At 40.7% G+C, this 13,537-nt stretch overlaps 1 protein-coding gene across 4 annotated transcripts in view; it reads right to left on the reverse strand.

The window, feature by feature from the left end:
* Prkcq (protein kinase C theta) overlaps window positions 1-13,537 on the reverse strand; it is a 126,309-nt gene that overhangs the window by 30,688 nt on the left and 82,084 nt on the right. For all 4 annotated transcript variants that reach the window (XM_027944860.2, XM_027944859.2, XM_027944863.2 and 1 more), the window contains 2 exons: window positions 5,501-5,592; window positions 3,738-3,800 (listed from right to left, as the gene is read on the reverse strand). In XM_027944860.2, coding sequence (XP_027800661.2) covers window positions 3,738-3,800; window positions 5,501-5,592 — 155 coding nt within the window. The remainder of the gene's footprint in view (window positions 1-3,737; window positions 3,801-5,500; window positions 5,593-13,537) is intronic.

The raw sequence follows: 13,537 nt of genomic DNA on the forward strand, positions 1-13,537 counted from the left end.
CACATTCACCCCACACGACATCAGGACCTGGAATAGAACTGCAGAGCCCAAGGCCCTGGTTTGTCCCTGTGTGCATTTTTTCTGCTCATGGAGCTGCTTTCAGTGCATCAAGTGTAACAGAAACAAGTAAAAGCCTTTCATTTGGTTGTGCGGTCAGTACAAGCAGAGCTCTTCCACTCAGAGAGGTGGAGGGGGTCAACAACGGCTTCCCAGTTCCAGCTTTATATGGCTAGTTCAGTCACTCTACTTCTGCTCCCTGAGTCTCTGATTTATCACATATAAAACGGGGCTAACGATGTTCACTTGCTTGTCTCCTGTGACATCAGATGAGATAATCCAGTGTCTTCAGGTGTATGGTTTAGATCCAGTTTTGTCAACAACAAAACATAACCTTAGATTTCTTTTCTGTTCTAACATTCTAAGGGTTGAGGCTCTAGAGTCTTCTCTTTCCATGTCTATGAATTTTTCAGGTCCTTGTTTTTACATTTAACCCAATTCAGGGTCTGTGACTGACGGTTTATAAGAGGCCACTGTCTTTCAGTTCCCAGCAGGTGGTGAAAGATGGTGTCACCACCTGGTTCTCTGTAGCTTATGCTCTCAATTCTTGCTTCTGCCCAATGTCATTGCCTTTTGTTAAAGTTGGACAAATTTGTTTATTTTTCCTCTATTTGACCTTCTTATTTCTATTTCTGTGCCTTTTCTGCAGTCACTTTTTCCATGTGCAAAGCTTGTTCTCCTTTATGAAATCCTTTTTTCTCAGGTAGGGATTTTGGTTGGCAGACTCCACTGACATCCACAGAGGGCTTTCCTTCCCTTGGCACTTGCACTTTTAATTGGAATCAGATTCCCTTGCACTTTTAAAGAATGCACTTCTTGTGTGTGTGTGTGTGTGTTTTTTTTTCATGCAATTCTACTTTTAGAAAATTGCAGGAAGTGGCTTCATTAGGTGTTTGGGGTTGGGACTTCTATACATTTTGTGTCACTACAATGCTTGACAAAGGGATTTGGTGGACCCTCAGTGACACTAGTTGTAGAGGTTGAATTCTGGGTCCCCAAAACACATATACATGTCCTCACCTCCAAAACTCTGTGAATGTGACCTTGCTTAGCGAAAAAAAAAAAAAAAAAGGTCTTTGCAGATATACTTAACGATCTTAAGATGATTTCATCCTGGATTGTCATGGGGTGGGGACTAATTCTGTCAAGTGTGGTTCTAAGAGACACACAGAGGAGAGATATACACAGAGAGAAGGCCATATGGAGATGAAGGCAGAGATTGGAATGATGAGGCAATAAGCCAAGGAGTGCCTGCCGCCACCAAAGGCTGGAGGAGCAAGGAAGGGTCCTCCTCTAGACCTTTGGTAGGAACATGGTTCTGCCAACACCTTGATTTTGGACTTCTGGACTCTAGAACCTGAAAATAAGGCTCCAATTTCTTTTTTCGTTTCTTTTTTTTTTAAGAGAGAGAGAGAGAGAGAGAGAGAGAATTTTAATATATATATTTTTTAGTTATCGGCAGACACAACATCTTTGTTTGTATGTGGTGCTGAGGATCGAACCCGGGCCGCACGCATGCCAGGCGAGCGCGCTACCGCTTGAGCCACATCCCCAGCCCAAGGCTCCATTTTCTTAAGCTACCAAATTTGTGGTAGTTTCTTAAGACAGTCTTTCAAGACCAATAGATCGGTTTTGTGAACAAGCTCATAAAAATCTTCATTGTTTGGTCAAATAAAGGAAATTAATAGAATCCCCTCTTTTAATTCAGTTGCCAAATTAAAAGTTTAGATCAGCGAAATCACATACAAGCTGAGAGATTCCTTGAAGCAAGTTAATCTCAGTGTCAGCATCAAAACTTCACTATGACCCATCTCTACATCCAGCTTGCTGCCTTCAACAATGGGGGTGGAACATGCAACCAATGGGCTAGCCTCATTAAATAGTCTTAACTATTTCATGATGCCTTTTTCAGGGACCTCCTACAACTTCATGTGCATACTAAACAAACACAATATTCTTTCTTATTCATGCCTAAGAAGACTCTCACATGTGGACACAGCAAGGGCTCCGAATGTTGATTGTGACATTAGAGCTTAACTTAGACCCTGACTGGTCTTTTTGTTCATTAATTTACAAGATGGTGTGACCAGAAAAATACTGTGATGAAGAGGAACAGATGCATAGGGGCACATGGGTTTTGAGATTCATGAGGTGTTTTCCGGCCCTAAGATCTTTGGCTCTCTCTCCCTTCTAACTTTTCTAAATTTTCATCTATCCATCCATCCATCGCACATCATCTACTCAATACCTAGGTACAAGTATTACATTTTAGGTATATGGCAGGCATTATAAACACAGATTCAAAACACCCATTGGCCGGGCACAGGGGTGCATGCCTCCAATTCCAGAAGCTTGAGAGGCTGAGATAGGAGGATTGCAAGTTCAAGGCCAGACTCAGCAACTTAGTGAGACCCTGAATCAAAATAAAAAATAAAAAAGGGCTAGGGATGTGCTCAGTGGTTAAGCATCCCTGGGTTCAATCCCCAGTATCAATAAATAAATAATAAACAAGCCAGCCTGTCAGCCGTGGATCATAATCAAGGTTGTCAAATAATGTTCTTATATTTCTCAATTTCTTGAGCATTAAAAATGGAAGGATATAAATCAGCTTCTTAATCTGATCATTTTGAAGATAGATTAAAAAAATAGGTTCAAAGAGCCTGCTTAAGAAGTCTGACTTCCCAAACCTCCTCTAGGTCTTTAATTCTGTGATACTAAATACAGCAGCCCTCATGTGGGCATCCCCTGGAAAAGTGTGTGTGTGTGTGTGTGTGTGTGTGTGTATGTATTTGTGGTGTTCCTCCTTCCTAACTACATTTCCCAGACAATGGCAGCATGCTCAGTGAGCACCAAAGCCTCAATATCAACCATCTCTCTGTGAAGCCTGCTGTTCTCAACAATCCCAGTGGAGCACAATGGAGCATTTATTGGTGATTCCAGGTCATTATTGTGAGTCTGTCACAGAAGAGGTCCCTGTGCTGGTTTCCAGTAGCTCAGTCAGATCCTCATCAGTTTCCTTTTCTCCCCCCCCCCCCAATCTAGAGCGAGTTGGAAATTGGACAACTGTGCTTTTGAAGATATGGATGTTAAGTAAGTGTCAGCTATGTTTTGAGAAAAGAAGTGAGAAGATTGAAAGTACAATAGCTTTCATCTAAGGACTTTGGCAGCAGCAGAGTATGAAATGGTATTGCACAATGGAGGAATTTTGGATTCAGGAAAGAGGACAGGGAGGTGTTCTGCACAATTCTCCAGGTTGTAGGATTGCAGGTTCTGTGTGAGAGTTCTGGAAAGAATGTCCTTCCCTGATCTCATAAGCATTGGTAGGTGACACAAAGCAAATGTGAACCAGAACAGGTGGTGAAAAGAAAACCAGTGAGGGAGAAAATAAGATGCTGGAGAGAAATCAGAGTAGTAGAAGGAAATCAGAGAGGGGGGTGAAAGGGAGGAGAAGAGTAAGGGCCACAATAAAGGACAGAATAAGGCTAGGACCTTCTTGTGTGGAGCCTAGAATTTCTCATTAGCTGGTTGTTGGCAGATCACCATCCATGTGTTCTGGGTGGAGAATTTCTAATACAAAGGCACACTCCCCAGCCAAGGCATAGCACCCAAGGGCAAAGATTAAATGAATGGGGCCAGGAAATTGGATAGCTTAGTATTTGTTTCCATAAAGCACAATTTACCTATAGACAATTCCTTTGGAATGAAGGAACTGCAGACCAAGGATGATTTCAGCAGCATAAAACCTGAGGGAAAGAGAGCAAAGATTAAATAGCAATGTACTGACAGAACACAGCCAGCCCCCAACCCAGTCTGGTACCTATGTGCAGACAGTCCTTGACTAAATGGTAGACGCCCATAATCTTGCTTAATCCTAACAAGGAAGATGTCATCCATTCTACACTTTGGAAATCCAGGACTCATGGTCTGTTAGCAGCATCAGCCTGGGGAGTATGAACCAGAGCTGGTGTCTTAAATTTGCCTGGCTTCCATCTGCAACTTGTTCTTTTATTTTAAACTGCAATGCTCATGCCTCTATTTTTTGCTAATAGAACATACACAAACACTCAGTGTCATAGTGTATGATAATACAAAAATAATTTTCTCCTTAATTTTAAAACTGGGCTTAATTTTAAAACTTGGAGCCCAATGGCTGGCTGTCTGCAGGGCCATTCCCAACAGACCTGGCTGGTTTGCTTTCATATTGACAATGTTGAGCCTGGGCAAGAATATACATAGCCTGAGAGGTGGAAAGAGGATATTAGAAGATGCAAGTTGATAAGTTACTCTGTATCTAATTGGTGGCAGACTTAAAGGAAATGAGTTTACACTTCTCTAGTGGGATTAAGCACAGATATGAGGGAGAGCTTCCTGGAAGTGAGACTTTCTGGGTCTTGTGGAAGAGAGCAAAAGTCTCCCTCCTGGAAGACATTTAGGGCAAAACAGATCAGCAGTATGTGCCCCGGCCAGTTTCGTGCATTACAGAGCTGGAGAGGACGGTGGACTGAGTGGATTGTTTCTAACACACAATAATGCCCAGTGATATTACTGCTGTAGAGATCTGATAAAACTATCTGTGGGGACTCTGTGGAGGGTTCCTGGAGGCAACAAGAGTGGCAAAGTGCTTCCCGCTAGATTTGACAAAACAGCCATCACTCCTGCCAGGAGTTTTGCAGGAACTGGTGCATCAAGTCTCTCTTTCAGCCCAGTTCACCCTAAACCACTCTGAGTGTTCAGGTGGAGGTGGGTGATAGATAATTGGGTATCAAGCAAAGAACGTCAGCAAAGAAAGCTGACACATATCTATTATTTAGAAATGAGCCCAACGGCATAGTTTACTTTTGCTTGAATGTCATAGTGTGTTTACCATGCAGGAAGTAGGACCCATGGGGGCTTGGTGCAGGCAGGTGCTGTGGAACTTAGTCCTACCAGGTAAACACACCTGCTCCATCTCACTTGCATCTAGGGCTGTTTAATGCCAAAGAAGGGGAGAGTTTATTCTCAGGTAGCGTTAAATGCTTCTTCTAGTTTCTTCCTTCTCATGTCCGGGGAACCAATTGCCTTACCCCTTTCCACTAAGCCTCAGCTCAAAGTTTCACACCTTGCAGACTTGTGTTCCATTTGATCACCTTCTTCCTAAAGGACAAATATTTGCTTCTGCGATCCAGTATTTAGAAGCGTGATGAACTGGGGTGGCTACTTAAGAAACCAAGTAGTTCTTTTTATAACAGGGAGATATGTAATAAATTGTCATGAATCTCAAGTTTGCAAACTGGGAAAATTGTTACCTGGTTTGATAATACTCCCAAAGGTTTACCTGGCTACTGGATTCAGGTGTGCCAAGTGAGGAAGCAGGAAAGATACCACATGGGAAAAGCGTTCTGTGGGCACTTAGTACACATGAACAAGGACTCCCCCCCCTCCAAACCCTTTATGGGGCTCTTACGTGGCTCTGGAAAGATCAAATTTGTGGCAACTTTGGATGTGGTACATTAAGTCTCCTCCGTTGAGATACTCCATCACAAAAAAGAGGTTTTCCTAGGTGAAAAAAACACAATCCCAACTTAGTTTCTGAAAAAATCAAGAAAATCAAGATGACTTTTTAAAATGGATTAGATAATTTCAGAGGAATTAATTGCATCTTGAAATCACTTATGAAAAGATTGTCAAGATGACTTAGCTGATCCATAGTTTCCAACCCTAGGGAGCCTGGGGAATCTGGTGGGATGCTGGGTAACACTTTCCGGAGGCTTATGTGCTCTGATCTCGCTGATGGAGTGTGGTCAGCTGGACAACGAAACAGTGCTGAGCACTTAGTGGGTACTGACCACATACCTACTAAAATGGACAATGCGAGGTATGGTCAAATCTCTGACTCCAGGTGCAGGGCAGGAAAACATCCATTCATGTTAGGGTAGTCACTGAGTGTGTTCTATGGGGGAGTAAGCATGGAAGGCTCATTCCTGCCTCATCCATCAAACATGAACGAGACCTCCAGGAGCTCCAAATTGAGTTCCACCTATTCCTCTCCAGTCCAGACTTTGCTTGTTGCAGAGCAAGCTGGTTCCTGGGCCTGTTACTCCTGGCAGAGGACCCCATGCATGATATTAGGACTTCCATTCTAGAGGGACAGCAAGTCGGAGCTATCAGAGGTCACCAGGATTCCAACCAGTCTCTGCTCCTTCGACTACATAACACATTATTTCTTCAACAAAAATAGTCCTAGCTCTTTGAACATCCTGAATTTTCAAGTGTTCTTAAGAAACCCAGGATTAGCAACCAATGAAGTGTGGAGGCATTTGGTATATTCGTGCATGAATTTGCATCTGAAAACCTCACATGGGTGATCTTTAAACATAATTAACCTTTACAACTGGATGAGAGACTCACGGAGGCCATGGGGTCTATGTGAGGTCACAATGCAAATGGTATCCTGGTCACAGAGTGATATGAGCTGCTTGTCACTTGTTCTGAGGCTAGGTTTCCCCACAATGGGAAAAATTAAATATTGTGGCAATTATCTCAGGCAAGGCTAAGTGTCTGCATGCTTTTTCCAAAGCTGACCTTGGATCTACTTTCCTGGTTCCAGTAGGCTTTAACTATAACCCACTCTTGTCTTTTGTGGGGAGGCCAAAATCATGAGAAGATATAAATCATAACATTGATATTTCAGACATGATGAGTATAATCATTTGCCTCATCTACATGAACCTGGTATCCTTTTCCCGTAGCTCTTGACCCTCTAAGTACTTTGTAAATGGCTTCTAATCTATATCTTTTTAAAGCAAAAACATACTCTGCCCTTGGACAAGCCACAGGTGGCATCTTTATTTACATGCTCAGGAGAACAAGGGGTTAAAACATTCAAGGAGAACATTTGTAACAGCGCTCAGGTGAATGGTTTCTTCTCAGCGTTAGGATGCTTACAAATCCCAACAGAAGTTGAGTTTTCACAATTTATTCACTGTTGATCGGGATCCATCCCACACACTCTGCACAGCATCCTGACCTGGTCTCATGCCTACATTAGACTCTGCACCCAGAGGTGAGTCCTGGGGAGTTGAAGCTGCTATTAAAGAGAGTTGAAGATACCCTAGGGCTTGGCCAATCTTTACTACCGTGGGCTTGCGAGGAAGACTACACCGATGTAGTGATTATTAATTGAACAGTAATGTAGGCTGTTGGCATGTTGGATGCCACATTTAATTTTACCAAGAGATCTGATTGTTCCCCAACAAACCTTTCAAAGAAGCCTGGTTCAGTTCTCATCTTGATATTAAGCCAAGGACAGTGCAAACTTCCATTGCTTATCCTCTCTCATTTGTGATATCATTTGGTGTCAGTTTGACCCTTTTGACTGGGTGAGTGACTGTCAAGTAAAACTTGGGTTTCTTAAAGTGCAGCAGGACTCCAGTCCCCACCTGGAGTCTAGCTTGGGGGGCAGGATGGGGAGACCCTGTTATTGTGTTTGGAAAGCTTGGGGATCTGCTCATCTAAGAACTCTTGGGCCTACTCTGAGCCCAGTGCCATGTGCTCTGTGATGGAATTAGCAAAAAATGCAGACACTTAAGACCAGATGGTCCTGAGGTCTGTATTTTGAGAAATCACACTTTGAGGAATGTATAACTGTTTTAAAAGTCAATCCAAAATCCCAGTCCTGAAAAGTAAATATAAATGTAATAGGATCAAAATTCTGTTAATGGCTGGGGAAGAAGTACTCAGAGATGAAGGTAACTTGTAGCTAACCTGGACCCTGCAGAACTCCTGGGAAAAGATCTGCCTGCTGGAAAACCTCTGGACTGACCTAGGAAGAACCAAACCAAGGAGAGTGAGACTCAGAGTGATTGGTGGGAACGTGGGCGTTGTCCTTACTCAGAGCTGAGTTCAAATCCCATCTACTTGTGACTTTGGACAAATCACTTTTCCCGAGCCTCATCTCATTTGTGAAATGGGGAAAATAATATTTCAACCTTCAAAGGGTTGAAAATAAAATAATATATAATAGAAAATGGGTTTATAGCACTCACTGGATAACTGGTAGCTGTTGTAATTAGAGGAAAATAAATGAAAAGCAGGTAACACAAACAAATAAAAACCCAGCAGCTATTTCCTGGAGGAAGGACATAAACAGTCCTTTGGCTCTTGAAATAAAGATGAAAACAGAGAATTCTATTTCTTTTTCCTTTGCTATCTTTTGGGTTCTGTTCACCAGTTGAGGGAAAATGCAAAGGAGGCTGGTGAAAGGGAACTGGACTTGGTTCTGGGCAATTTTACGTGGCTACTCATTGGGTGACATGTCAGCTGATGCAAGGGATTCTTCCAGGTGGGTCAAACTGAAGTTGGGATGGAGTGGGGGGATGGGACCTACATACCTGCCCCAGACTTTACTTTGCCAATAATTCCTGGTGCAGAGAGGAAATCCAAGTCTTGGAATTAGGATGTCACTAACTGGCTGTGTGATCAGCTAAACCAGCCCACCCCAGGGCCTCAGTTCCATCCTCTGGAAAATGACACATATCTGTGGGACCCTTGTCTAAATTCTCCATTAGTAACTGAAAGACTAAAGAACATTTTATGGTTCTCTCATTTTCTTCTGGAAAAGATGAAATTAATAAACTGTGACTGTTAAGCACGCCACGCCAAGGTAATAAAGAAGATATTGGTGACAGAATTCTATGTTTGTAAAGTTCTAGGAGAGATGATTCAGAAAAAAATCCCACATATTTGAAATATAATTAATCTGTTAGATCTCATTGTTCCAGGTGTGAGATACCTCTAAAAATTTAAATTGTGCAATAAATATATCACTTTTGAAATACATATTATGTTTTTAGAATTCTATTGTTTTGATAAACAATAGAACAAATGAATGATTAGAGCATTTGAAAAAAGCAATGTATTTTTTTCTCTCTACATCCACACACACACACACACACACAAATATGTGTAGAGAGGTTATGTAAGTCATAGATTATGATTTACAACCTATTTTAATGCAACCATGTCAATTTTGTTGAAACACTGCAGAATTGAACACTTAATGGGTTAAGGACTACATATGAACCTTTTCTGAACCTTCCTCAAAGGAGATAAGAATTATGGCTGGTTTCATTATACCCACCTTCACCATCCAATGGAAGGTCATAAAACAAAGGTCAGAAGCCTTCCTCAGTTTGAACAGTCCCCTGTGCACGCTCACAGAGCTTGGATGTTGCTTGGGTGAAAATATCTCTGTGTCTACACAGGTATTTATGGTCCCAAGGATCCTGGACTGCTTGACATTTTAATCTGTGAGCAAAGGGTGCAGGAGCAGAGTGGGTCAGGAGAGAAAGTGGCTTCAAGCTGGTGGCCACGGGGGTGGCAGGAGAACTTTTTGATTGGCGTTTGTATTTTGTTTCTGAAATGTGTCTCATTCTCTAAGAAAGAACTCAAGCAAGCCTGAAGGGTATTTGAAAGAATAGGCACAAAGGAGTAGAACCTGATGAACTCTAAGATCTTTGCCTCAGTCTAAGCATTCTGAGTCTTGGTTTATTTCAGTGGTAAAACATAGCATTTTGTTGAGTGGTTCCTGGGACAAAGGAATTTTGCATTATGGAGATTTCCTTGCTCAATCAGGACCCTGTGGGACCAAACACACTCGGGTTCTTGTCAAGTCAAACACATCAATTTGTAAAGTGAGTGTTCCTGCCAGGTGTGATAGTGCACTCCTGTAATCCCAGTGACTCTGGAGGTTAAGGCAGGAGGATTGCAAGTTCAAGGCTTGCCTCAGCAACTTAGCAGGACCCTGTCACGAAATAAAAAAATAAAACGAGCTGGGAGTGTAGCTCAGTGGTACATCACCCCTAGGCTCAATCCCCAGTAACAACCAAGTCATGGAAAGTAAGCCTACTTAATATCATTCATGGTCTTTGGAGCAGATTCTCCAAATGTCCTTCCTTCATCTGCTGCTTTTATTAATCAAACAGTAAAGCTGATCTAGTGCCCTGTAGGTAAAGTTAAATCGGAGCTGGAATGTGACAGTATAGTTACACGAGGCCTCATGGAAGCAGGGATTCATTGAAGATGCTGATGTGCTGTGGTTGGTAGGAGAGCTTCCGATGCACTATTCGATAGCATGAACCCACTTATCAACTTTCCATCGTACATTCTTTGCAAATGTACCTGGGGCATATGTGCTGCTCCATCAGGGAGGCCACAAAAATGAGAGAGTCACAGGTACCCCTTGCTGTGCTGTCATCTTCTGACAACTGACTGAAGGCAATTATCAATGTGGATATTTTGTTGATAGATGGGTACTCAGACCTTTATGGGTTTTTTAAAAAAAATTTCTTGTTGCTTTAAAAAAGTATTTATTATATCCATGCAAAATCATTTAAATAAAACATTCAGTACCATCAAAAATTCAAAATAGCTTACTGTTTTTGCAGAGAATTAAGTATATTTGTGTAAAGAGTACTGTATTTCCTAGACCTTCAACAAATATTGTTCAGGCCCTGGCTGATGGAGCTCTGTGTTCCTCGTATATTTATAAAAATATAAGATATCACTTTTGCAGGGATGTGCGATTCTAAAATTCAATTTCTTTTGTATTCATTTTCTTTGTTAGATATTTATATAAAATTTAGCAGCACCTCAGAAAACTTGGAATGGAATCACCATTTGACCCAGCTATCCCACTCCTTGGTTTATTCCCAAAGGACTTAAAATCAGCATACCACAGTGATGCAGCCACATCAATGTTTATAGCAGCTCAATTCACAATAGCTAAACTATGGAACCAAACTAGATGCCCTTCAACTGATGAATGGATAACGAAAATGTGTTATATATACAAGACGGAGTATTACTCAGCCTTAAAGAAGAATGAAATTATGACATTGGTAAATGGATGGAGCTGCAGAACGTTATGCTAAGTGAAACAAGCCAATCCCAAAAGATCAAAGTCCAAATGTTTTCTCTGATATTCAGATGCTAATTCACAATAAGGGGATGGGAAGAATAGATGTACTTTGGACTAGGTACAGGGGAGTGACGGAAGGGAAAGGGGTATGCGGGTAGAAAGATAGAAGAATGAATTGGACATTATCACCCTGTAAGTATATATGATTACATGATGGTATAATTCTAAATCATGTACAACCAGACAAATGAGCCATTATACTCCATTTATGTATAAAATGTCAAAATGCATTCTACTGTCATGTATAATTAATTAGAATAACAACAAAAAAACTGTGATAAATCAACTTTAAAAAAATTACCAGTAAAAGTGATTTATTCAGCTAAAAAATGAAGAAAGGAAGTAAAAATTGTATATAAGAATTTAAAAACATTAAAATGGTTAGTGAATTCAGGAATTGGGAAAAAAATTCCAAACTACTTTTAAATAACATATTAGGTAGTTATGTCAGTTGTTTTTAGTACCAACTCCTTTAAAGCACTTTGAGCTAATTTTAACCCATGCTCTTGGTGACTGTCTTTGTGATTCCATCCTTCCTATGACCCTGTGAGGACACGGAGGGTAGGCTGTTGTTGGTAGCTGAGGTGGGGATTCCCTGGGGTGCAGAGCCATGGTGAAGGGTTACATTAGGTTCCTACCTCTATTTACTAAAGAGAAAGGTGCATGCATAATCTCATAGGCATGTCCCCCAAAGAAAGGTTTTATTTGAGGATTACAAACGGTTGGGGCTGCTTTTCTGACATTTGCACCTTTGTGGTTGTAAGAAAAGGGAGGGTTTTGTCGGGGCTGCCCAAGCCCAGGTTAGACGGGAACATGCCCTGGCAGGGGCAGAGCTTGCAGTGCTGGGGTAAGGCATGCACCGTGGTCTGTGGGGCACACTGCACGGAGTCCAGGGCAGCTCACCTAAATGAGCCGCTGATGCATACACACCCTGTGTTATCGTGGTCACACCAACACTTAATTTTGGTATTCTGGAAATTTAGGAGGCTGGAGCAATCTTGAATCTGGAGTGCTGTATTCTTTTCTTTCAATCTTTATTTATTGAGCTATGAATTAAAACATCCTAGGAGAACAGGTTTATTTCCTTTTCATAAGGATATATTATTAAAAAAATCCCTGATAATAATTTGTGTACTTTTTCTATCTAAATGTAGAATATGTGTGTGTGTGCGCCTGCACTTGAGGGAAAGGGAGAGAGAGGGCTCTCTTCAAGCCAGAAAACACATTCATTAGAACCTGTTTATATTTCTACTGTAAACTCTAATTAGTAAAATTTACTACCTTGTATAGATTCATTAGTGTGTGTCAGAAGTGACGTGCCTGAATTTCTAGAAGTCTGTGCCTTGCCATAGGGACTTGGGCTCAGATGATATTTACTGGCTTAATTGTCCCATAGGATCTTCTTGCATTAACTAACAAATTAATTTCCTTTGCAAAGAAAGTACAGTAGAATTCTATTTCATGAATTTTAAAATTGCTTTCCTTGATGTGGTCAAGTTAGCTCTTGGACCTTAAGCTGTTCATTTATTCCCTTGAGCCCACCCCTTGTTTCTTATCTATAAATGGACACAATAACAATGTCTACTTTATAGGTTGCCATTAAGATCGAATGAGTTAAAATATGCAGCGTACCCAGAACATGGTGTAGCACAATGGTAATTGCTCTATAAACCTCAGATATTAATTGCGTTTCTTATTATGGTTATTACATATAATATTCACACAGATACATAGTGAGAAATGTGGAAAGTTCCAGGAACAGACTGAGTTTTAATGAAAAAGATGAGTTTTCAGGAATATGGGTTTGTGAAAATGAACTTCTCTGTTTAATGTTTGAAACTTATTAAAATATCACTGCTTATGAATTGTCAATAAAAAAAGATGAAAGGAGATACTCAAATTCCTACCTCTGGGTGCCTTTGAATACTATCAGATTGATTCTTTTTAGAATACTTTCTGTACTTTTCAATATTTCAGTATGTTTTGATGCTGTTTTAGAATTAGGGAAAATTTCAATGAATTGAAAATTTTCTAAAAATCTTAATGAATTTTAATAAATTCAATTTTAATGGAATATTTTTTACTTTGACTTTTAAAAAATTATAAGCGAATGCTTACCCCCCCTCCACCATGAGGTCTATGTTTAAATTATTCTATGTCTAAATGGCATAGATTCTCAACATTTGCAAAGAGGGATTGTGATTCTTGTTCAGATTAAGGTTACTGAACATCAAATTCACAAAAATAGGACAAGCTAGCTCTTTATATTTGTCAATGTCAATGTCAAAGAAAGTTCAGAGGAGACTTTGGTTCATGGATAGGTAGACATCGGTGTTGCCATCGATGGGAAAACTTACATCCGGGATTTTAAGTCAAGGAGGATGCTATCCTTTTTAGTTCACCTAGGTTGAAACATCACACTTAGACACTGTGCGAAAAACATGACCATGTATAGAGTAGCAGAGTCACCTAATCAGATGTGAAACCAGAGTTTAACATGTTTGGGTTTAAAAATAATTTAAA

The sequence above is a fragment of the Marmota flaviventris genome, chromosome 12 (genome assembly GCF_047511675.1).
Source record: "Marmota flaviventris isolate mMarFla1 chromosome 12, mMarFla1.hap1, whole genome shotgun sequence".
NCBI lineage: Eukaryota > Metazoa > Chordata > Mammalia > Rodentia > Sciuridae > Marmota > Marmota flaviventris.